Here is a 23,538-nt window from a genome sequence, read left to right on the forward strand (position 1 = left end):
GGCCGGACAAGAGCGTGCGCCTGTCAGAATGTCAGCCGGCAGTTGAACACAGCCGCAGTACTAGCTCATCCAAGCGGATCTGAAGGTCAGGCAGAGGGGACTGAGATAATGAAAGGCGGCCTGAGGTAAACTGCGCTGTAACCCTCCCCCTCGAGCACCGAGCTCTGCCCCACACACAAAGGAGCCGCAGGACTCACAGCTATGAGCGCTGTATATTGTAATCGACAAGCAGGATCAGCCCTAACGGGGGGGGGGAGGGGGGGGTAGGAACGGCTGCACAGCCACCTCACCATTTGACGTTTTCACCCTCTGTCCATCCAGCAGGGACGCCCCTTCAGCCACTGGCACCGAAGTGGCAGGGAGCTGGAGAGGGGCTTGCAGGTGGGCGACCCTTGTGCTGGCGGGATGCAGGGGAGCTGGGCTGCCCTGGTCCTCCTTTTCTTCTGTGGGGGAGGCAGCAGTGCGGATAACCGGCACTGGCGCAGCTCAACCCCGGGAAAACAGAGAGGTCTATTGCGACTCTGTTGTCCCTGTTGAAAAAAAGCAAAAAAATTGAAAATAAAAAATAAAATCTTTAGCAAAGACAGCTCTGCAGTGCAGGGAGTGTCTTGCCTCCTTGACACTAAGCAAAAAACTGGTAGTCTCTCTCTCCAGGCTGAGGGTATAGCTGCTGGAGGATGGGCTTAACAGTCTTTCACTTAGTGTCACGCCTCCTATGGAGATGAGCTATACCCAAGGTTTCCTGTGTCCCCCAAGGAATTGGGCGAGAAACTTATTTTTTGTCCGTGTGTGTGTGTTTTTTGTTTTTTTTGTGCAGCCCGCATGCGGAACCATTCACTTCAATGGTTGTGCTGACTGGTAAGCCTTTTCACATTACATTTGAATCTTTCGTGAGAGGTAAATGATAAGTGAAGTCGGCAAAAACCTTTGTATATAAGGGTCCATTCACACGTCCGCAAATGGGTCCGCATCTGTTCCGCAATATCGGGAACGGGTGCGGACCCATTCATTCTCATTGGGGCAGAACGGGATGCAGAGAGCTCTCCGCATGTGCATTTCCGGACCGGGCCGTGGCTCCGCAAAAAAATAGAACATGTCCTATTCTTGTCCGCAATTGCGGACAAGAATAGGCATTTCTAAGGGGGGTGCCGGCCGGGTGTATTGCGGATCCGCAATACACCAAGGACGTGTGAATAAAATGGACCCATAATGTGTAAATGACAGCAGGCCGCTAGACATACCTGGTCCAGATGAGTGTAAGTCTCCTTAAGCTGCTGTAAGAGAAGGCAGTCCAGTCTATTAGTCAGCTGACACTCCCGGTAAGGAAACCCTGCTCTCTGCATAAGCCAGAAGAAGCAGCGGGTGACATCAGAGCCACCGTAGGCAAGACAAAGTCTGTAATGAAACATTTTAACATTAGGGGCTGCTGACTGGTTGACATGACAGCTTAGAGCCTAACAATGGTCTTCAGGCCTGACACATACAGAAGCCTATTAGGCCCTGGGCTCGAAGGGTTGTCCGCTTTATTTATATGTATGACCTATGCTCAGGACCAGGGCTGTGGAGTCGGTAGATAAATGGTCCGACTCCGACTCCTCAGTTTTTGGTACTTCCGACTCCGACTCCCCGACTCCTCTGTATTTAATATGCAAATGTATTTTATACATTCCTTGAAGGAAAGAAAGGCAACATACAGGTCATTACTACAGAACTACTGGCTAGGAGCCGCTGCCTTCTCCTTTGTGAGCTGATCTTCTGCTGAAGATAGGGCAGTGGGGGGATCCAGGACGGGGAAGGGGCATTTATTGTAAAACCTGATTTCCCTAGTAGAATCCCATAGTCATGTTTAAAGTTTAAGCTAACAATCTGAGTTTACAAGGTTTTATAGCCTTAGCTGAATGACAGCAGTTTTTCTAATGGTTTACAGCTTCAGTCTTGCACTATTGACTATCCATTCCCTTCACTTATACAAGTGTCTCTAGTCCTGGAAAAAACATATTTACTTAATCAGTTATCAGTGAGAGGCTAGGCTAACCCTGTAACAGCGGAACACAACACAATGGAAAGTATAAGTATTGCCGCTCCTTAACTGTGCGTTGCGTGCCATATAGTGAAGCAAATGAAAAGCATGCTTCTGCGGTAACGTGACGCACTGCATGCACTGGCCTTTATTCTTACAGTAGAGAAGTACCGTATTTTTCCCAAAAGTGGGGGAAAAATACCAGTGCCTCTTATGGGGCGAATGCTGCGACCGTCCGGTGAATAGGCTGAGAGGGAGGAGGGGCTGGGGGCCGGCATCTGTTTCTGTAATGGCAGCGGGGCCCGATGCAGTCACTGTATTCTACTACACCGGGCCCCGCTCACTGTAGTATACGGTAATCATATCTAACTTGTGGGTATTGTTAAAGTATTCCAATCATCTTAAATCTAGCACTGTACTACTTACTACTAACTTCTTGGCAGTCAGGAGGCCGGGTGGGCGCTCGTAGCGTAGCTCACTACAAAACGCGCCTGCTCCGCCCACTTTATGAATGAAGCAGGCACCGGGCCCCGCTGCCATTACAGAAACAGATGCCGGCCCCCATTCACTACACAGGGACACTGTTATGGGGGGGATCTGTGGATGACACATAAGATAAGATGCTATATATACAGTACAGACCAAAAGTTTGGACACACCTTCTCATTTAAAGAGTTTTCTTTATTTTCATGACTATGAAGGCATCAAAACTATGAATTAACACATGTGGAATTATATACATAACAAACAAGTGTGAAACAACTGAAAATATGTCATATTCTAGGTTCTTCAAAGTAGCCACCTTTTGCTTTGATTACTGCTTTGCACACTCTTGGCATTCTCTTGATGAGCTTCAAGAGGTAGTCCCCTGAAATGGTCTTCCAACAGTCTTGAAGGAGTTCCCAGAGATGCTTAGCACTTGTTGGCCTTTTTGCCTTCACTCTGCGGTCCAGCTCACCCCAAACCATCTCGATTGGGTTCAGGTCTGGTGACTGTGGAGGCCAGGTCATCTGGCGCAGCACCCCATCACTCTCCTTCATGGTCAAATAGCCCTTACTTTCAAAGTTTTCCCAATTTTTCGGCTGACTGACTGACCTTCATTTCTTAAAGTAATGATGGCCACTCGTTTTTCTTTACTTAGCTGCTTTTTTCTTGCCATAAAACAAATTCTAACAGTCTATTCAGTAGGACTAGCAGCTGTGTATCCACCTGACTTCTCCTCAACGCAACTGATGGTCCCAACCCCATTTATAAGGCAAGAAATCCCACTTATTAAACCTGACAGGGCACACCTGTGAAGTGAAAACCATTTCAGGGGACTATCTCTTGAAGCTCATCAAGAGAATGCCAAGAGTGTGCAAAGCAGTAATCAAAGCAAAAGGTGGCTACTTTGAAGAACCTAGAATATGACATATTTTCAGTTGTTTCACACTTGTTTGTTATGTATATAATTCCACATGTGTTAATTCATAGTTTTGATGCCTTCAGTGTGAATCTACAATTTTCATAGTCATGAAAATAAAGAAAACTCTTTGAATGAGAAGGTGTGTCCAAACTTTTGGTCTGTACTGTATCTGTCATCCTCAGATGCCCCCACAATGATCCCCCATAACAGTGCCACCCACAGATGCCCCCATAACAGTGCCATCCACAGATCTACCCCCATAACAGTGCCACCCACAGATGCCCCCATAACAGTGCCATCCACAGATGCCCCCATAACAGTGCAATCCACAGATGCCCCCATAACAGTGCCATCCACAGATGCCCCCATAACAGTGCCACCCACAGATGCCCCCATAACAGTGCCACCCACAGATCTACCCCCCATAACAGTGCCATCCACAGACCACCATTAGTTCAAAACCCACCAAAAGCACACCTTTTGGTTAAAAAGTGGGCCATTTTGAATCCAACTTTTGTTTTTTCAATAGGAAGAGGGTCATGTGACACATCAAACTTATTGGGAATTTCACACGAAAAACAATGGTGTGCTTGGTTTTAACGTAACTTTATTCTTTCATTAGTTATTTACAAGTTTCTCTTTGTTTACAGCCATTGACATGTCGCCGAGGTTAACACGTGAGGATCGGATAGAAATTGTGTTGATGTCTGGTGAACACAGTAACCGGGTCATTGCAGCAGATTTCAATGCAAGACACCCTACGAGACCACCCATCTCCCATGCTACAGTTAGCAAACTGCTTGCTAAGTTTCGTGAAACTGGTTTAGTGTTGGATTTGCCAAAATGTGGACGCATTAAATCTATCTCTAATGAAGAAACATCAGTGGCTGTCCTAGCTTCATTCAGCAAGAGCCCACAGCGTAGCACTCGCCGCATGTCACTGGAGAGTGGCATTAGTCGGACATCCCTTCGGCGGATATTAGCTACTCACAAATGGCACCCTTACAAACTCCAGCTACTGCAGCATCTCAACGAGGATGACCCAGATCGGCGCACTGAATTTGCAGAATGGGCAAAACAAAAATTGGAACAGGACCCTCAGTTTACGCAGAAGATTTTGTTCAGTGATGAGGCAAACTTTTATGTGAATGGTGAAGTTAACAAACAAAACCACCGCTATTGGTCTGACACTAACCCACATTGGATAGATCCCTCCAAGACTGTTGGAACCAAAAAATTTATGGTATGGTGTAGTATATGGGGTACAAAGATAGTGGGGCCATTCTTCATCAATGGAAACCTCAAGGCCACTGGATATGCGAAATTGCTATATGATGATGTGTTTCCCTCTTTATGCACTGAAGCTGGCACGTTCCCTGAGTTTTTCCAGCAAGATGGTGCACCACCACATTATGGGTGTCAGATCCGAGCATTCCTAGATGAACAGTTTCCTGGAAAGTGGATTGGTCGTCGTGGGCCAGTTGAATGGCCCCCAAGGTCTCCCGATCTGACCCCCTTAGACTTTTATCTTTGGGGTCATCTGAAGGCAATTGTCTATGCTGTGAAGATATGAGATGTGCACTGCAGCACCCGAAACTACGGATACTGGAAGCCTGTGCTAGCATTTCTCCTGCGGTGTTGCTATCAGTGTGTGAAGGGTGGGAGAAGAGGGTTGCATTGACAATCCAACACAATGGGCAGCACATTGAACACATTTTATAAGTGGTCAGAAACTTGTAAATAACTCATGAAAGAATAAAGTTACGTTAAAACCAAGCACACCATTGTTTTTCGTGTGAAATTCCCAATAAGTTTGATGTGTCACATGACCCTCTTCCTATTCAAAAAACAAAAGTTGGATTCAAAATGGCCGACTTCAAAATGGCAGCTATGGTCACCACCCATCTTGAAAAGTTCCCCCCCTCACATATACTAATGTGCCACAAACAGGAAGTTAATATCACCAACCATTCCCATTTTATTAAGGTGTATCCATATAAATGGCCCACCCTGTAGTAGGAGTAGGAGTCGGTGTCGGTTCATTTTTTGCCGACTCCGAATCCAGGTACCCAAAATTGCCTCCGACTCCTCGACTCCGACTCCACAGCCCTGCTCAGGACAGGTCATAAATATCAGATCAGCGGGCAAACTCCAATAATCCCCGCCGATCTGATATTGATGAGTCGGACAACCCCTTTAAGAGGTCAACACTGACAGGCACAATATGGGGCAACATAGAAGTACCGCAGTGTATTATATAGTATAAGCGATTGTATTGCAAAGTCCCCTAGTGAAACGAAAAAAAAAAAAAGTTAAATACATTTTTTTTAAATATTTAAAAAAAATCCCCATAATAAAAATTTAAAACCTTTTCCCATTCACTATGTAAAAAAATCCAAACAATAAAAAAAAAAAAAACAGAATTAGTACTGTGACGCACATAAGATTTCTGAATTTCTAACTATTAAATTATGGCGTTATTTAACAGTGGAGGCTGTGAAAAAAATACACAATGCCAACTGTAACAAAAGCTACATAAATTCTGTATCACTACAATCACACAGAATCAACGTGTCAATGTTACCTCAAAGTGAACGAAATAAAAAGTAAACCCAAAAAAACAATGGCGAAATTCCGTTTTCTTTTTCAACTCCAAGCTTCCCAACACATTATACGGAATATTAAATTGTGCCCATCGAAAAATACAACTTGCCCCACAAAAAAACAAGCCTCATATCTAGGTTGATGGAAAAAATAAAAATTTAGGACTCTATTTGGATTCTAAAAACAATAACAAAACATTAAAGGATTAAAGAAATGTCCTCTAGTCTCCATTCCTACAATATTCAGAGCGCTCTTCTGTGATAGACGATTATAATTTCATTAAACATGTTTTGAAGTTTCAACTTCATGTATCTTAAAGGAGAACTGTCACATTTAGACCCTAATTTCAAATATGTAGTTACTAATAACATGATAATCCAGAATCAGTTACTATTAGACTGACTTACCCCATATTTAATAAGATTCACCCCTTAGCAACCAGTCTGCATAAAACTGCAATCTCACTATTCAGTTAAGATGGCCGCCACTGCCCTCACCCTGAGGCTAATCCCGCCTGCCCTCACTAGCCAGTAACAATAGCCCCCCAAAAGTGTCAGTAACCAGAGCCCTCCCCCCAAAAGGGTTAATCTCCTGCAGCACAAAGGGGTCCTCTTACCACATGTTGCTTTCATTTATACACTGAGCAGACGGCAGATCTCCCTTCCCTGGTCTGCGCTGCTCCAACTCTGCATTCTCCAGCTCTGCTGAGTGAGGGAGCGTCTGCCAAGCGCAGGGACAGGGAGAAGTGCACACAGCCCAGGCCCTGTTATCAGCTGCTGGGGAGGACCTGGCTTTAATCATTTACTTACAGTCCCTGGCTGTCAGTAATGTGAGCGTGCACGCTGCGTGCTCCGTCTATCAACAGATAGACGGACCATGCCTAGCAACCCTATTTTAAGCACAGGTAAAAGTAGGCAGTACAGGGAACAAAAATGTGGAATAAAGGGGTAATTGAATACAAAGTGAAAAGTTGAAATAGGGCCACCAAGGAGATATTAATCACCACAATCCAATACTCCAAAAAAAAATAATACGACAGTTATACTTTAAATTAAAAGGCAAAAAGTTGTCTCATATATATATACGGAGGAGTTATAGGGGTAATCTTATTTGGACAACCCCTAACCATCAGCTCTGATCACCACGGGGGAACTGCCGGCAGCTGCACATTTCTCCTGCAGCAGCCATGTTTGGTCTTCTGCTGCATGACCTGCTCTGTTCTGAGCCTCTCCGCTCTGCCTCATAAATCTGTATCCCGAACAGGCATCTAATGAGAATAAGAACAACGGAAATCCAATTAATCCTGAAGATACCTGGTGTTTCGATGAGATATACCATCTTCCACACAGCAAATGCTGGTCTTTTGATCTCCAACATCCACAACACATGCACTGGTCAGACCACTTCCATACACAGCGCAGACGGACTCCTGATGGACGATCACACCTGAGGGACAACAGATATTTATATGCTTTATTTGAAAAGAATTTGCCCTGTTTCATTTGTGTACATCAGGGGTCAGCAACCTCGGGCCCTCCAGCTGTTGCAAAACTACTACTTGAACGGAGATGTGCCTCCAGCTCTGCTTAAAGTGCGAATTCTGGTGCCGGAGGCTGCAGAATATTGGACTCCCAAAGATCAGATATAGGCCTCATGCACACGAACGTATTTTCTTACCGTGTCCGTTCCGTTTTTTTTTTTTGGTGGACTGTATGCGGAACCATTCATTTCAATGGGTCCGCAAAAAAAAAAAAAAACGGAAGGTACTCCGTGTGCATTCCGTTTCGCAAAAAAATTACGCATTACGGACAAGGATAGGACGGTTCTATTAGGGGCCAGCTGTTCCATTCCGCAAAATATGGAATGCACATCATCTGTATCTTTTGCGGATCCGTTTTTTGCAGACCGCAAGATACATACGGTCGTGTGCATGAGGCCATAAGCTCAGCTTAGGTCATTAATATCAGGATCCTAGAAAACCCCTTTAACCTCTGAAGAAAAAATATATAAATTTTCTGCATATATCACCTGAAAATCCCATCTTCGTCAGGATCATGTTGACCATTTCCTTCACATGCTGTCTGTTATATATGTCAGGGATGAGTAATATACATCGGTAATACTGGAAGAAGAGAGAAGAAACGTTATTATGTCTGCTCCTTTTTTGAATGTATTCCCCCCCCCCCGCTACTAATGTTTTAGGAGATCAAGTAGAGGTTGGCAAAGCTCAGAAGTCTGTAACATTCAGGAGCTGAACTCTCTAATCTCCATCCAGCCTGACAGCTCTTTTCTATGAACCTCCTCCTCTGCGGCAATCTCCCACTGCTTGGAACAAACTGCAGTCTCCCTGCCTTTTTAACGCACTGATTTTAATTAACTGTTTATATGCATTTACAGTAGTGTATTTTATTAAAAGGGCTGCCTCATGACAACAGTCCCTTTTATGTTTTATGGTAATGGGCTGATTGTCACAGGTCCAATATTAGAAACCCCTGAGGTTCAGCTGTTATCGAAGCAGCAACTGGCCATACATTTGTAGAATTACATGTAGGCTATTTAACCACCTCGGCCCCCATAGCTTAAACACCCTGAAAGACCAGGCCACTTTTTACAATTCTGCACTACACTACTTTCACCGTTTATTGCTCGGTCATGCAACTTACCACCCAAATGAATTTTACCTCCTTTTCTTCTCACTAATAGAGCTTTCATTTGGTGGTATTTCATTGCTGCTGACATTTTTACTTTTTTTGTTATTAATCGAAATTTAACGATTTTTTTGCAAAAAAATGACATTTTTCACTTTCAGTTGTAAAATTTTGCAAAAAAAAACGAGATCCATATAGAAATTTTGCTCTAAATTTCTTGTTCTACATGTCTTGGGTAAAAAAAAAATGGTTTGGGTAAAAGTTATAGCGTTTACAAACTATGGTACAAAAATGTGAATTTCCGCTTTTTGAAGCAGCTCTGACTTTCTGAGCACCTGTCATGTTTCCTGAGGTTCTACAATGGCCAGACAGTACAAACACCCCACAAATGACCCCATTTCGGAAAGTACACACCCCAAGGTATTCCGTGAGGGGCATAGTGAGTTCATAGAACTTTTTATTTTTTGTCACAAGTTAGCGGAAAATGATGATTTTTATTTTTTTATTTTTTTTCTTACAAAGTCTCATATTCCACTAACTTGTGACAAAAAATAAAAAGTTCTATGAACTCACTATGCCCATCACGAAATACCTTGGGGTCTCTTCTTTCCAAAATGGGGTCACTTGTGGGGTAGTTATACTGCCTTGGCATTCTAGGGGCTCAAATGTGTGGTAAGGAGTTTGAAATCAAATTCTGTAAAAAATGACGAGTGAAATCCGAAAGGTGCTCTTTGGAATGTGGGCCCCTTTGCCCACCTAGGCTGCAAAAAAGTGTCACACATCTGGTATCTCCGTATTCAGGAGAAGTTGGGGAATGTGTTTTGGGGTGTCATTTTACATATACCCATGCTGGGTGAGATAAATATCTTGGTCAAATGCCAACTTTGTATAAAAAAATGGGAAAAGTTGTCTTTTGCCAAGATATTTCTCTCACCCAGCATGGGTATATGTAAAATGACACCCCAAAACACATTCCCCAACTTCTCCTGAGTACGGAGATACCAGATGTGTGACACTTTTTTGCAGCCTAGGTGGGCAAAGGGGCCCACATTCCAAAGAGCACCTTTCGGATTTCACTGGTCATTTTTTACAGAATTTGATTTCAAACTCCTTACCACACATTTGGGCCCCTAGAATGCCAGGGCAGTATAACTACCCCACAAGTGACCCTATTTTGGAAAGAAGAGACCCCAAGGTATTCGCTGATGGGCATAGTGAGTTCATGGAAGTTTTTATTTTTTGTCACAAGTTAGTGGAATATGAGACTTTGTATGAAAAAAAAAACAAAACATAATTTTCCACTAACTTGTGACAAAAAATAAAAAATTCTAGGAACTCGCCATGCCCCTCACGGAATACCTTGGGGTGTCTTCTTTCCAAAATGGGGTCACTTGTGGGGTAGTTATACTGCCCTGGCATTTTCCAGGGGCCCTAATGTGTGGTAAGTAGGTAAATGACCTGTGAAATCCGAAAAGTGCTCTTTGGAATGTGGGCCCCTTTGCGCATTTAGGCTGCAAAAAAGTGTCACACATGTGGTATCGCCGTACTCGGGAGAAGTTGGGGAATGTGTTTTGTGGTGTCATTTTACATATACCCATGCTGGGTGAGAGAAATATCTTGGCAAAAGACAACTTTTCCCATTTTTTTATACAAAGTTGGCATTTGACCAAGATATTTATCTCACCCAGCATGGGTATATGTAAAATGACACCCCAAAACACATTCACCAACTTCTCCTGAATACGGAGATACCACATGTGTGACACTTTTTTGCAGCCTAGGTGGGCAAAGGGGCCCAAATTCCTTTTAGGAGGGCATTTTTAGACATTTGGATACCAGACTTCTTCTCACGCTTTGGGGCCCCTAAAATGCCAGGGCAGTATAAATACCCCACATGTGACCCCATTTTGGAAAGAAGACACCCCAAGGTATTCAATGAGGGGCATGGCGAGTTCATAGAAAAAAAAAAAATTTGGCACAAGTTAGCGGAAATTGATTTTTTTAATTTTTTTCTCACAAAGTCTCCCTTTCCGCTAACTTGGGACAAAAATTTCAATCTTTCATGGACTCAATATGCACCTCAGCGAATACCATGGGGTGTCTTCTTTCCAAAATGGTGTTATTTGTGGGGTGTTTGTACTGCCCTGGCATTTGAGGGTCTCCGCAATCATTACATGTATGCCCAGCATTAGGAGTTTCTGCTATTCTCCTTATATTGAGCATACAGGTAATGAGATTTTTTTTTTCCGTTCAGCCTCTGGGCTGAAAGAAAAAAATGAACGGCACAGATTTCTTCATTCGCATCGATCAATGTGGATGAAAAAATCTCTGCCAAAAAAAGAAAAAGGAGGGGAAAGGCGTCTGCCAGGACATAGGAGCTCCGCCCAACATCCATACCCACTTAGCTCGTATGCCCTGGCAAACCAGATTTCTCCATTCACATCAATCGATGTGGATGAATAAATCATTGCCGGGATTTTTTTTTTATATATACAAAGTGTTTGCCAAAGTATATGAACACCGCCACCTCCTCAGCTCATATGCCTCGGCAAACGTATCTTTTACTGCAGAGGAGAAATCTTGTCTTGCAGCGCCGCATACACCGACTTGCGTGTAATCTGACAGCAGCGCAATGCTTCTGTCCGAATGCACATCAGTGCTGCAGCTAGTCGATCGGTTGGTCCACCTGAAAAGGTAAAAAAAACAAAACAAAAAAGAAAAAACCAGGCCGCAACGCAATAAATTTATTAACTGTTGAACAGAACATAGAAACTTTTTTTAAACTTTTTTAACTGAACGTTTAACTTTTTTACTTACCGGTAATTTTTTTTTTGTTTAGTTTTTTTTACCTTTATAGAACAAACCTCTCCTTCCCCATGGGACAATGTGCAAAGCGCAAATCGCCCAAAGATGTGGCGAAGTACGTTATGCACTTTATCCCAGGTGAAAGGAGAGGTTTGCAGCAGCTGTGAATGAATGGGCCCTAATAGCCCTGTGTGCCTGTCCTGTGAGATGCAATCCCTATGCTAAGTGTACCTGTGTGTGGTACTTCCGGAAACACTCTCCATAGCATAGGGCAGGGTGGTCAGCACAGTCAGGACAGAAATAGCGGGTGTCACGCCTTATTCCACTCCTGCTACAGACACGACATCTTTTTCGGGGTGACGGTTGGGTTGAGGTACCAGGAACGACACTGGGGAAATGTCGCTCGTGTAGACGGCTAACTACACTGGTGGATGGGGCCACGGAACCTTCTGGATACAGGAGGTTCTCGATGATCTCTTCCTGGAATTTGAGGAAGGATCCTGTTCTCCCAGCCTTACTGTAGAGAACAAAACTATTGTACAGCGCCAATTGAATCAAATATACAGACACCTTCTTATACCAGCGTCTGGTTCTGCGGGAAACTAAATACGGAGACAACATCTGGTCATTGAAGTCCACCCCTCCCATGAGCGCATTATAGTCGTGGACTGAGAGGGGCTTTTCAATGACACGGGTTGCCCTTTCAATTTGGATTGTCGTGTCTGCGTGAATGGAGGAGAGCATGTAAACGTCACGCTTGTCTCTCCATTTCACCGCGAGCAGTTCTTCGTTACACAAGGCAGCCCTCTCCCCCCTTGCAAGACGGGTGGTTACAAGCCGTTGAGGGAAGCCCACGCGACTAGTTCGCGCGGTGCCACAGGCGCAAATCCGTTCTAGAAACAAATGCCTAAAGAGGGCCACACTTGTGTAGAAATTGTCCACATAAAGATGGTACCCCTTGCCGAATAAGGGTGACACCAAGTCCCAGACTGTCTTCCCACTGCTCCCCAGGTAGTCAGGGCAACCGACCGGCTCCAGGGTCTGATCTTTTCCCTCATAGATCCGAAATTTGTGGGTATAGCCTGTGGCCCTTTCACAGAGCTTATACAATTTGACCCCATACCGGGCACGCTTGCTTGGGATGTATTGTTTAAAGCCAAGGCGCCCGGTAAAATGTATTAGGGACTCGTCTACGCAGATGTTTTGCTCAGGGGTATACAAATCTGCAAATTTCTGGTTGAAGTGGTCTATGAGGGGCCGAATTTTGTGGAGCCGGTCAAAAGCAGGGTGGCCTCTGGGACGGGAGGTGGTGTTGTCGCTAAAATGCAGAAAACGGAGGATGGTCTCAAATCGTGTCCTGGACATAGCAGCAGAGAACATGGGCATGTGATGAATTGGGTGCGTGGACCAATATGACCGCAATTCATGCTTTTTTGTCAGGCCCATGTTGAGGAGAAGGCCCAGAAAAATTTTAAGTTCGGAAACTTGGACTGGTTTCCACCGGAAAGGCTGGGCATAATAGCTTCCCGGGTTGGCGGATATAAATTGTGTGGCATACCGGTTTGTCTCTGCCACGACTAAGTCCAAGAGCTCCTCAGTCAAGAACAGCTCAAAAAATCCCAGGGCCGAACCGATTTGAGCCGTCTCAACCCGAACTCCAGACTGGGCGGTGAAAGAGGGAACTACTGGTGCGGCTGAAGTTGGTGACTGCCAATCAGGATTTGCCAGCACCTCAGGGGCTCTAGGGGGTCTACGGGCCTGTCTGTGCGGTGGCTGCGACGGGGTAACTATTGCACGTGCCACCGTACCAGCTTCAACTGCCCTTCTGGTGCTCGCTACTTCACCATGTTGTACGGCAGTGCTGGTACTAGGTCCAGGAAGGGCTGCGCTGCTGGTGTATGCCTCACCACGTGATCCGGCAGCGACAGCCCCACTCTGCTGCTCTTGAAGCGGATCCTGCGTAACCTGTGGTCTAGCGACATGGGGCCGGGTACGCCTGGTGCTGCCAGGGACCTCCACCTCCTCGTCCGAACTTTGGGTCAGAGAGCCACTGCTTTCTACAGGTTCATATTCTGACCCGCTAGATTCGTCAGATGAGGGTTCCCACTCCTCATCCGACTGGGTCAGAATCCTGTAGGCCTCTTCAGAAGAATACCCCCTGTTTGACATTTTCGACTACTAAATTTAGGGGTATTCCCTGAGACTACCCAAGAAAAAAAGCAAGCCTGTCTTACAAAGGGGAGGCTAGCGAAGTACCGGAGGCCGCTGCGGTTGATAAAAAATATCAAAACTGATTTTTTTATCGCCGCAGTGCGTGTAAAATGAATGTGCAGTGATCAAAAAAATATATATTTTTTGTCACTGCGGTGGGGCGGGCGTGGGTGAACGCACGTGTGGGCGACCGATCAGGCCTGATCGGGCAAACACTGCGTTTTGGGTGGAGGGCGAGCTAAAGTGACACTAATACTATTATAGATCTGACCGTGATCAGTTTTGATCACTTACAGATACTATAAAAGTACAAATGCTGATTAGCGATACGCTAATCAGCGAATAAAAGTGACTGCGGTGCGGTGGGGTGGGCGCTAACTGACGCTAACTACCTAACCAAGGGGCCTAAACTATCCCCAAAACCTAACAGCCAATACCAGTGAAAAAAAAAAAGTGACAGTTTACACTGATCACTTTTTTTCCTTTCACTAGTGATTGACAGGGGCGATCAAAGGGGTGATCAAAGGGTTAATTGGGGTGCAGGGGGTGATCTGGGGCTAAGTGTGGTGTTGGTGGGTACTCACAGTGAAGTCTGCTCCTCTGCTGGATCCAACCGACGAAAAGGACCAGCAGAGGAGCAGACAAGCCATATAACAGATCATATTTACTAATATGATCTGTTATATGACTTTTGATTGGATTTTTTGAAAATCGCCAGCCTGCCAGCCAATGATCGTAGCTGGCAGGCTGGTGACGAAATACTTCTTTTAATTTTGCCGGCCCGCGATGCGCATGCGCGGGCCGGCTTTGAGCAAAATCTCGCGTCTCGCGAGATGACGCGTATATGCGTGACTCTGCGCAGCGCAGCGCTGCCACCTCCGGAACGCGATCCTGCGTTAGGCGGTCCGGAGGTGGTTAAAGGGGTTGTCCGGGTTCAGAGCTGAACCCGGACATACCCTTATTTTCACCCAGGCAGCCCCCCTGAGGCTAGCATCGGAGCATCTCTTGCTCCGATGTGCTCCCTTGCCCTGCGCTAAATCGCACAGGCTCTTTTGTGTATCATAACACACTGCCGGGCGGAAGCTTCTGCCCAGCAGTGTGTTCGGTGACGTCACCGGCTCTGATGGGCGGGCTTTAGCCGTTTTACTGACTAGGGCAGCGCTAAATCCCGCCCATCAGTGCCAGTGACATTACCGGGCTTCCTGGCAGCCCCATGGAGAGCCCCGGTACGTCACCGGATCTCCAAAAAATGGCTTTGCCCTGCGCGATTTAGCGCAGGGAAAAGGAGAGCATTGAAGTATGAACTGCTCTGATGCTCAAGTCAGGGGGGCTGCCTGGGTGAAAATGGAGGTATGTTCGGGTTCAGCTCTGAACCCGGACAACCCCTTTAACGGAACGGCCAACCATGTAATACATGAAGGAGTTGGTTTTCACCAGAGTGAGAGCCGCCCTCTCCCCATTAAGAACACATAAATGTTTGGCTGAACTAAAGGCGCATTTAGACACGCGACCAAGCAGGCAATTATCGAGAAGGGACCATTCCTACCTGATGATTGCCGGCTTGTCAGTGGGGGTGTAGTGTTGCATTTAGATAGAGCAATCACCTCCACTGTATGGGGACGAGGGATCGCTTCCCCCGTTCCTTTTCCTCGTACAGATTCACTGGTTTTGGCAGCAGATCGTTGTTTACAAAGTACCATCTGCTGCCCAGAAATGACAATTGAGGTGTCCACATGAACAATCATTTCACCCTATGAACTAGTGTTTTGCTCGTTCAGTGGTTGATCTGCAGCTCCTTTATATGGGACGATTATCGGGAACAAAAATCTGTACAAACGTTCTTTCCTGATAATCAGCCTGACAACTGCCCGAATAAAGTCACCACAAAAGTGCGTTGTATGGGAGTGGGGGTTCCGATCAATAGCTGTCGGTCCAAATAACTACCTAAGGTGTATTGCCAAAGTAACAGTAGGGGGTCCTGGAGCGGGGGATCGAGCTATCACGAGACAATCCCTTTAACATGTGATCTTGCATTCTGATATCCAACACTCTGCAGTGATCAGACTAACATACTTCTTAAAGGGGTTGTCCAACAATTACAACTTATCAGCTATGCACTAGAGAGGTGATAAGTGTCTAATCTGTGGGGGGGGGGGGGGCGACTGCTGAGACCCCCAAACATGACAAGACCGGGTACCAGAGACCCTGCAGTGAACAGAGTGACGGTCATGCATGCACGCTGCTGCTTCCTTCTACTCTATGGGATTGCCAAAGAGAAGCAATGGCCACCCCCAGAGATGATGTTGAATATTAGTGATACATTCTTATATTGGACACTCCCTTTAAGGGTCTCTAAAATAGAAAAAAAATACAATTTGATCTCTGACTGCTTCCAGAACATTACTAGAGACAATGGACACACCTTCAAGTCTTTCAGTTGTATTTCCAAGAACTTTTGTATGACGTGTGACCAGATAACTTCTAGGTCTGTGAGCACAGCAGTGAGAGACCCTCCAGGTCCATCATGAATATTGAGTTGGCCCCGCCGCATGGGATAGTGAGTATCATACCGGTCAGCTGGATTCAAAAATAATGCCTGGTGGAACAGAAGAATCACATTCCAATCAGCATCCAATCTCAAGCAATTAATCAGTAAGGGAGTTATAGAAATCTGAATTATCTTATCAACACTTATGAAAGTAAAGCTGAAGAGGACGGAAGTGATCTCATCTATGAAGCTAGCAGTGCTACTGATGTGCAGACTTTAAAGGGGTTTTACTGCAATGGATGTTTAATACCCAACCACAGTGTAGTGAGGATGAAAAGGGACTTGGGACCCATGTTCTGCTGAATAGTGGGAATCCCAGACATTGGCCCCCAGGGATCAGGTATGTATCACTTGATATATGCTAAATATCCTCTTTGGGACAAATGATCGACAGTTTTAAAAAAAAAAATAGAACAAAAAATATTTAAGATGGTACCTCTTCTCCTACAAAGTATTCTTCATTGTGAGAGGTACTGGTCCATTTCACTCCAGAATCATGATCTAATATCGCAGGTCTTATCTGTTTATTGTGGGCTCTGGCCTGAAAAGATAAAGAAAAATGTAATTACTTGTATCTGCCATTTTTTCAGCAGTTTTCCCCTCTGCAGGTGGTATCTCTAGTTGTCCTAGATCATGGAGGGAATTACAGAGAGGTACTAACCAGCATGGATGTGAATTTAGCACTTGGGCTAAGACAGAAACTGTCTATACAGTCTCTGCTGTCTTGCTGTGCCTGTCTCAGAGTTCCTGCACACTCCTCCCCCCTCCACAGACTTGTATTGACATGTGTAATCCGATCCTTCAGTGAGCTGCTCCCTCCTGGACAGCATTTAACAAGCAGGAGGGTGAAGGAGATGTGTGGGAGAGGTAAACAGCTGATAACAGAAGAAGTACACTTTTCTCTCTGATAAGATATTTCACAAAGTTTCTTATGGTCACTTGTACTATTTATTCATACAAAGTTGGGCAAATGTTAGTCACCACCACTCAAGGTGTACCTCCATTTTTGCAAAGACGATTATAGTTTTTCTAAACCATTGTATTAGGAAAATCTGCTGTTAACCCTGATAATGGACCGACCAAGGTCTGTGCGCTGCACTTAACTAGACAGTATCTCATCCAGGCTACTGTCTGCAATGATCCTATGATGCCAGCGCTCTCACTGTAGGCAGGAGACTGGGAAGCGTCTAGTTAGGTGCAGCCCGCAGTACAGACCGCGGCCGGTCCATGCTTTGAGCCGACAACAAAAATCATTAATACATTGATTTAGAAAAAGTATAATTGTTCTCCTTGTGAAACTGGAGGTACACTTCAAATCCCCAAATCATTGAGACGTGTAAGGTGGTGAATAATGACATATTCAGTCATATTAAGCCAAAGCCCAGTGGCAGGAAACAGGTGAGTATGCTGACCACCACAAGGTCAGCCACATATGAATGTGTCCAGTCAGTGACAGGACCTCTTCACACACTTACCTGCTCTGGCATCGCAGGGATTCGTCTGGTCCCATTGGACATCTTTTTGGACCAGATGGCTTGATCCACCATTTTGAGTCCATTCTGTCTTTGTTCATTGCTTTCTGGCTTCTAAATACAAGAAAACACAAATAGGGAGGAAAAAAAAATCATCTTTGGATATTGTTTTATCAGATCGACTTGCTCAGAGTCAATGGAACTTAATGGATAAAACAGAAGAATGGAAATTCTGTAACCAGGGTTCTCAATACCTGTACATAGGGCTGATTCTTCATAAGTGGTTACAGCGCCTGGTGCACGTATGACGCTGGTGCCAGGGGGTTCACATAACGGACATACACCCTGCAACTAGTGAGTAGTCAAAAACGGCCTGTATGACTACCTGGTGGCAGGTATTGAGGGTTGAACTACTGTATATCTTCCCATCCCTTTAGGGCAGGGGCGCCCAACCTGCAACTCTGGGGGCCGCATGCGGCCCTCAATAACAATGTTTTTGCGTTTGTATGTGTATTTCGCCATAGCGATGTGCACCTGCATACAGGGTTGTGCTGACTGAACCCCCCACATTTTTTCAATGTACATAACAAACCTTACAATATTTTTATTGCATGTGTACTGCAATAATTCTTTATTTATAATTCTCTATTTGCTGCATAGTGATACAATTTGTGGGCTAGCCCCTTCAAAAAGGTTGTTCACCAGTATTACTTTTTTTTATTTTTTATGTATGGCTCACAAAGGGTTAACAATTAACTCTTCACCCACTCGATCCCCTGCTACTGCCATTTGCATATATTGACAACACTTTTCTCAGCAATGCGGGCACATATGAACATGGTGACACCAGTCATCATTATCCCCCTGCTTTAGCCCAACTTACATTCAATCCGTCCCTGAGAAGCCACTTGTCACAGGAGGGAGGCTGTCCAGGCTGCTTGTGCCTTCTGGCGATGACATGAGGGATGGCTGCCGGATGACTGTCTGTAGCTCTGCCGATACGCAAGGTGTTGGATCCAGGGTGTATGACTACAACATAGTCGCATTGTATATGCTGCAGAAAAAAGACACGCAAACATTATTACGAGGGTCCGGCCACCCGGCGCGTGTGTGCTGCTGTTAGGATGTGGCCACCTTGCAGCCGTGAACTGTAAAGCCGGAGCGGGATCAAATTAAATGGGTTTTCCCACGAGAAATATTCTACATTTTCAAAACCAGCACCCAGATCTGATTACTTTTGTAATTGCATGTAATTAACAATTTTGCATAGCCAGTAAGTTATTCAATAAAATCTATCTGTACAGCGCCACCTGCTGTTTGTTCTTTTCTTATTTCTTTGTCCTGCTCACTGAGAAGGCCGCACATGCTCAGTTTCATCCTTCAACTGCCTCCTGAGCTGTGATAGGGAGAGCATGGGCACGCCCCCTGAGCTGTGATAGGGAGAGCATGGACACGCCCCCTGAGCTGTGATAGGGAGAGCATGGGCACGCCCCTCTGAGCTGTGATAGGGAGAGCATGGGCACGCCCCTCTGAGCTGTGATAGGGAGAGCATGGGCACGCCTCATGAGCTGTGATAGGGAGAGCATGGACACGCCCCCTGAGCTGTGATAGGGAGAGCATGGACACGCCCCCTGAGCTGTGATAGGGAGAGCATGGACACGCCCCCTGAGCTGTGATAGGGAGAGCATGGACACGCCCCCTGAGCTGTGATAGGGAGAGCATGGACACGCCCCCTGAGCTGTGATAGGGAGAGCGGAGACACGCCCCCTGAGCTGTGATAGGGAGAGCGGAGACACGCCCCCTGAGCTGTGATAGGGAGAGCGGAGACACGCCCCCTGAGCTGTGATAGGGAGAGCGGAAACACGCCCCCTGAGCTGTGATAGGGAGAGCGGAGACACGCCCCCTGAGCTGTGATAGGGAGAGCGGAGACACGCCCCCTGAGCTGTGATAGGGAGAGCGGAGACACGCCCCCTGAGCTGTGATAGGGAGAGCGGAGACACGCCCCCTGAGCTGTGATAGGGAGAGCGGAGACACGCCCCCTGAGCTGTGATAGGGAGAGCGGAGACACGCCCCCTGAGCTGTGATAGGGAGAGCGGAGACACGCCCCCTGAGCTGTGATAGGGAGAGCGGAGACACGCCCCCTGAGCTGCGATAGGGAGAGCGGAGACACGCCCCCTGAGCTGCAGAAGAATGGACACTCCCCTTGACCTGTCAGCTTGATATAGATCTAGCAGGGCAATGAATGGGGAGATCTCTGGACCCGTGCGAGGTACAGGGCTGGTTCTAGCTTTGTTAGATAGAGATTGTCATAGGATGTCAGATTTACATTCTTGACATTAGTCATAGGATAACCCCTTAACTAATTGGAACCAAATAGTTTATTCCATGTTGTTACTGGTGGTGCAGTTTTGAGGGTGACCCTATTGCCAATAACAGTGAGCACCAAATAAGTCTCTGTGGTTTGCACGGCCACACAGTGCCCGACCACATCCTAATGATAAAAGAGACAGCAAAACAATGCTATGGATGTTTCCCGGTAATAGAGTAATCGGTAGAGTATTACAGTACTAGTAGCAGAGCGGACGGGATATTACCAAAGGTCGTTCACATAAAAACTGGAGTTAGACCCCCCCTCCCTTCAAGCCTTTGGTGCACCGACTCCGGTTCTGATGATTCCCACAGGTTTGGGTGTTAAAAAAAACCAAAACATAACAAACAAACAAAACACCCTTATATATGAAGATTGAAGAGCGGCCGCCTCTGTCCCCGCATGACCAGGAAGTGACCAGGTAGTCACAGGACCAAGCCACTTCCTAGACCAGAAGCGATCGGGAACTGAGACAGCGGAAAGGTGAGCGGAGCTTTTATATGTACAGGGTCACAACTCCCTTTCAGGGGGTGTCAGACGCAGTTTTTTTGAGCACTGCAGCCAGACCCCCAAAGATCTGATATTGATGGGTCCATGCTGAGCACAGGCCACCAGTAACCAGATTCTCAAAAACCCTTCAAGCAGGTCTTCTATCTGACTCTAGCAGTCAGCGTGTCCCCTTAGGGCACTTTCACACTAGCGTCTTTCTTTTCCGGCACAGAGTTCCGTCCTAGGGGCTCAATACCGGAAAAGAACTGATCAGGCATATCAACATGCATTCTGAATGGAGAGCAATCCGTTCAGGATGCATCAGGATGTCTTCAGTTCAGTCATTTTGACTGATCAGGCAAAAGATAAAACCGCAGCATGCTACTGTTTTATCTCCGGCCCAAAAAACTGAACATTTTTTTTAGGGGTGCACCGAAATGAAAATTCTGGTCCGAAACCGAAACCGAAAATTCAGGATGCCCTTGACCGAAAACCGAAACTGCCTTTTTGCCCAAATACTTTTAAAATACTTTTTTTTTAATGATTTTATTAATAATTCTTTTTCATGAATTTAATAAATCATATTATATAACATAATGGGGGGGATCTGTGGATGACGGACACTTATGGGGGGGATCTGTGGGTGACGGACACTGTTATGGGGGGGATCTGTGGATGACGGACACTGTTATGGGGGGATCTGTGGGTGACGGACACTGTTATGGGGGGGATCTGTGGATGACGGACACTGTTATGGGGGGGATCTGTGGATGACGGACACTGTTATGGGGGGGATCTGTGGATGACGGACACTGTTATGGGGGGGATCTGTGGATGACGGACACTGTTATGGGGGGATCTGTGGATGACGGACACTGTTATGGGGGGGATCTGTGGATGACGGACACTGTTATGGGGGGGATCTGTGGATGACGGACACTGTTATGGGGGGGATCTGTGGATGACGGACACTGTTATGGGGGGATCTGTGGATGACGGACACTGTTATGGGGGGATCTGTGGATGACGGACACTGTTACAGGGGGATCTGTGGCTGGCACTGTTACGGGGGGGGGGGATCTGTGGCTGGCACTGTTACAGGGGGGGATCTGCGGATGGCACTGTTATGGGCTGGGGGGGATCTGTGGGTGGCACTGTTATATATGTGCCATCCACAGACCCCCCCAGCCCATAACAGTGCCATCCACAGACCCCCCCCAGCCCATAACAGTGCCATCCGCAGACCCCCACCCCAGCCCATAACAGTGCCATCTGCAGACCCCCCCAGCCCATAACAGTGCCATCCACAGATCGCCCCCGCCTCCCCCCCCCCCCCGCTGCCGCCAGTATACAAATATAAGATGCTATATTCATTTATTGGTTATTAAACATGCCCCCTCAGTCCTATTACTACCTTACATCCTAATCGCTTCTGTAGAATTCAGGCAGCTCAAGCCGGGCGGCCGGCGCGTCTCTCACTGACGTCACTTGCCTGCGCCGCCGGCTTCATTCAGGTACATGACGAGAGTTACGCTGCCGCCCGCCTGGCCTGCCTGAATTCTACAGATGCGACTAGGATGTAAGGTAGTAATAGGACTGAGGGGGCATGTTTAATAACCAATAAATGAATATGACATCTTATATTTGTATACCGGAGCGGCGGGGCTATACTACACTGACTGCACCGCCCCGCCGGTATTGCCAGCCCCCAGATCCTCCTCCCAGTCCCTCCCCGAGTCACCGCTCGCTCCTACATCGCAGCTTGCGATGTAAAACGGCAAGCATTAAAACCCCATATTTTCTGCCGATATGTACCAATATCGGCCGAAATGGATTAGGCCCGTTTTCGGCCGCCGGAATTTCGGTGCACCCCTAATTTTTTTCCATAGGAATGTATTAGTGCTGGATCCTGCAATCAAAATACCGGATCCGTCCTTCCGCTCTGCGCATGCGCAGACCGAAAAAAATGTGAAAAAAATTAATGCCGGATCCTTTTCCCGGATGACACCGGAAAGACGGATCCGGCATTTCAATGCATTTGTAAGATGGATCAGAAAAATGCCATCAGTTGGCATGCGTCTTGAGTCTGACGGATCTGGCAGGCAGTTCTGGCGACAGAATTCCTCTGCCGCAAGTGTGAAAGTACCCCTGAAGTGTACCTCCAGCCATACGCTCCCACCCAATCTGACTGCAGGCGTGGAGAGAAGCAGCTGAGCGCTGGGCAGTACCGCTGTCGAGGAAACCATATTAATAAGAGTGGGGCCCCTCCATGACACTCGCTGGGTGGGTATCAACAGGTTCTATGCGTCCCCATGGCAACGGACCACAAACCACTTCTATGTAGTCTGGGCCTGCAGTCACTCCCTTCTATCCGTCCTCTACTTCTGGCTATCCTACCAAATAGACGCCATCACAAAGTACAAGCGTCTCAAGGATGGATTTATCAAACTGGTGTAAAGGAAAACGGGCTTAGTTGCCCAAAGCAACCAATCAGATTCCACCTTCCATTTTCCAAGGGAGCTCAGGAAAATGAAAGGAGGAATCTGATTGGTTGCTATGGGCAACTATGCCAGCTTTCCTTTACACCAGTTTTGATAAATCTGCCCCAGTAGCTTTCTGTACGATGCGGTCTGCAGCGCTATTTCACTGCTATGGCAGTTTTGGTAAATGGCGCTGCGCAGCTCGCTCGGCCACTTCTGTAACTGCCACCGTCAGACGCGCTTACTCAGGTTATTCTGACCTCAAACATAAAAGATGGAGGAGAGAATAACCCTTTAAGGGGGTCTTAGACCCTGTAGCTGTGATAACCAAGATAATCGTGTCCACAGATGTGCAGAGTTATGAAATGGAGACCGTTCCCACAGCAACCAATCACAGCGCAGCTTTCATTTTTCAAGAGCACTGTAAGAAGTAAAAGCTGCACTGTGATTGGTCGCTATGGGCAACAGACAGTCTCCCTGACTTATCA

General features: G+C 46.5%; 1 protein-coding gene across 1 annotated transcript in view; it reads right to left on the reverse strand.

Moving 5' to 3' along the window:
- Positions 1-23,538, reverse strand: part of ACTR8 (actin related protein 8) — a 43,697-nt gene that overhangs the window by 19,795 nt on the left and 364 nt on the right. The window contains exons 2-8 of the mRNA XM_040406947.1: positions 18,597-18,767; positions 17,717-17,827; positions 16,678-16,782; positions 16,116-16,289; positions 8,058-8,151; positions 7,343-7,475; positions 1,242-1,395 (exon numbers count right to left, since the gene is read on the reverse strand). Of these exons, the coding sequence (XP_040262881.1) occupies positions 1,242-1,395; positions 7,343-7,475; positions 8,058-8,151; positions 16,116-16,289; positions 16,678-16,782; positions 17,717-17,827; positions 18,597-18,767 (942 nt within the window). The remainder of the gene's footprint in view (positions 1-1,241; positions 1,396-7,342; positions 7,476-8,057; positions 8,152-16,115; positions 16,290-16,677; positions 16,783-17,716; positions 17,828-18,596; positions 18,768-23,538) is intronic.

Source organism: Bufo bufo, chromosome 9 (assembly GCF_905171765.1).
Source record: "Bufo bufo chromosome 9, aBufBuf1.1, whole genome shotgun sequence".
In the NCBI taxonomy this organism is placed as follows: Eukaryota; Metazoa; Chordata; class Amphibia; order Anura; family Bufonidae; genus Bufo; species Bufo bufo.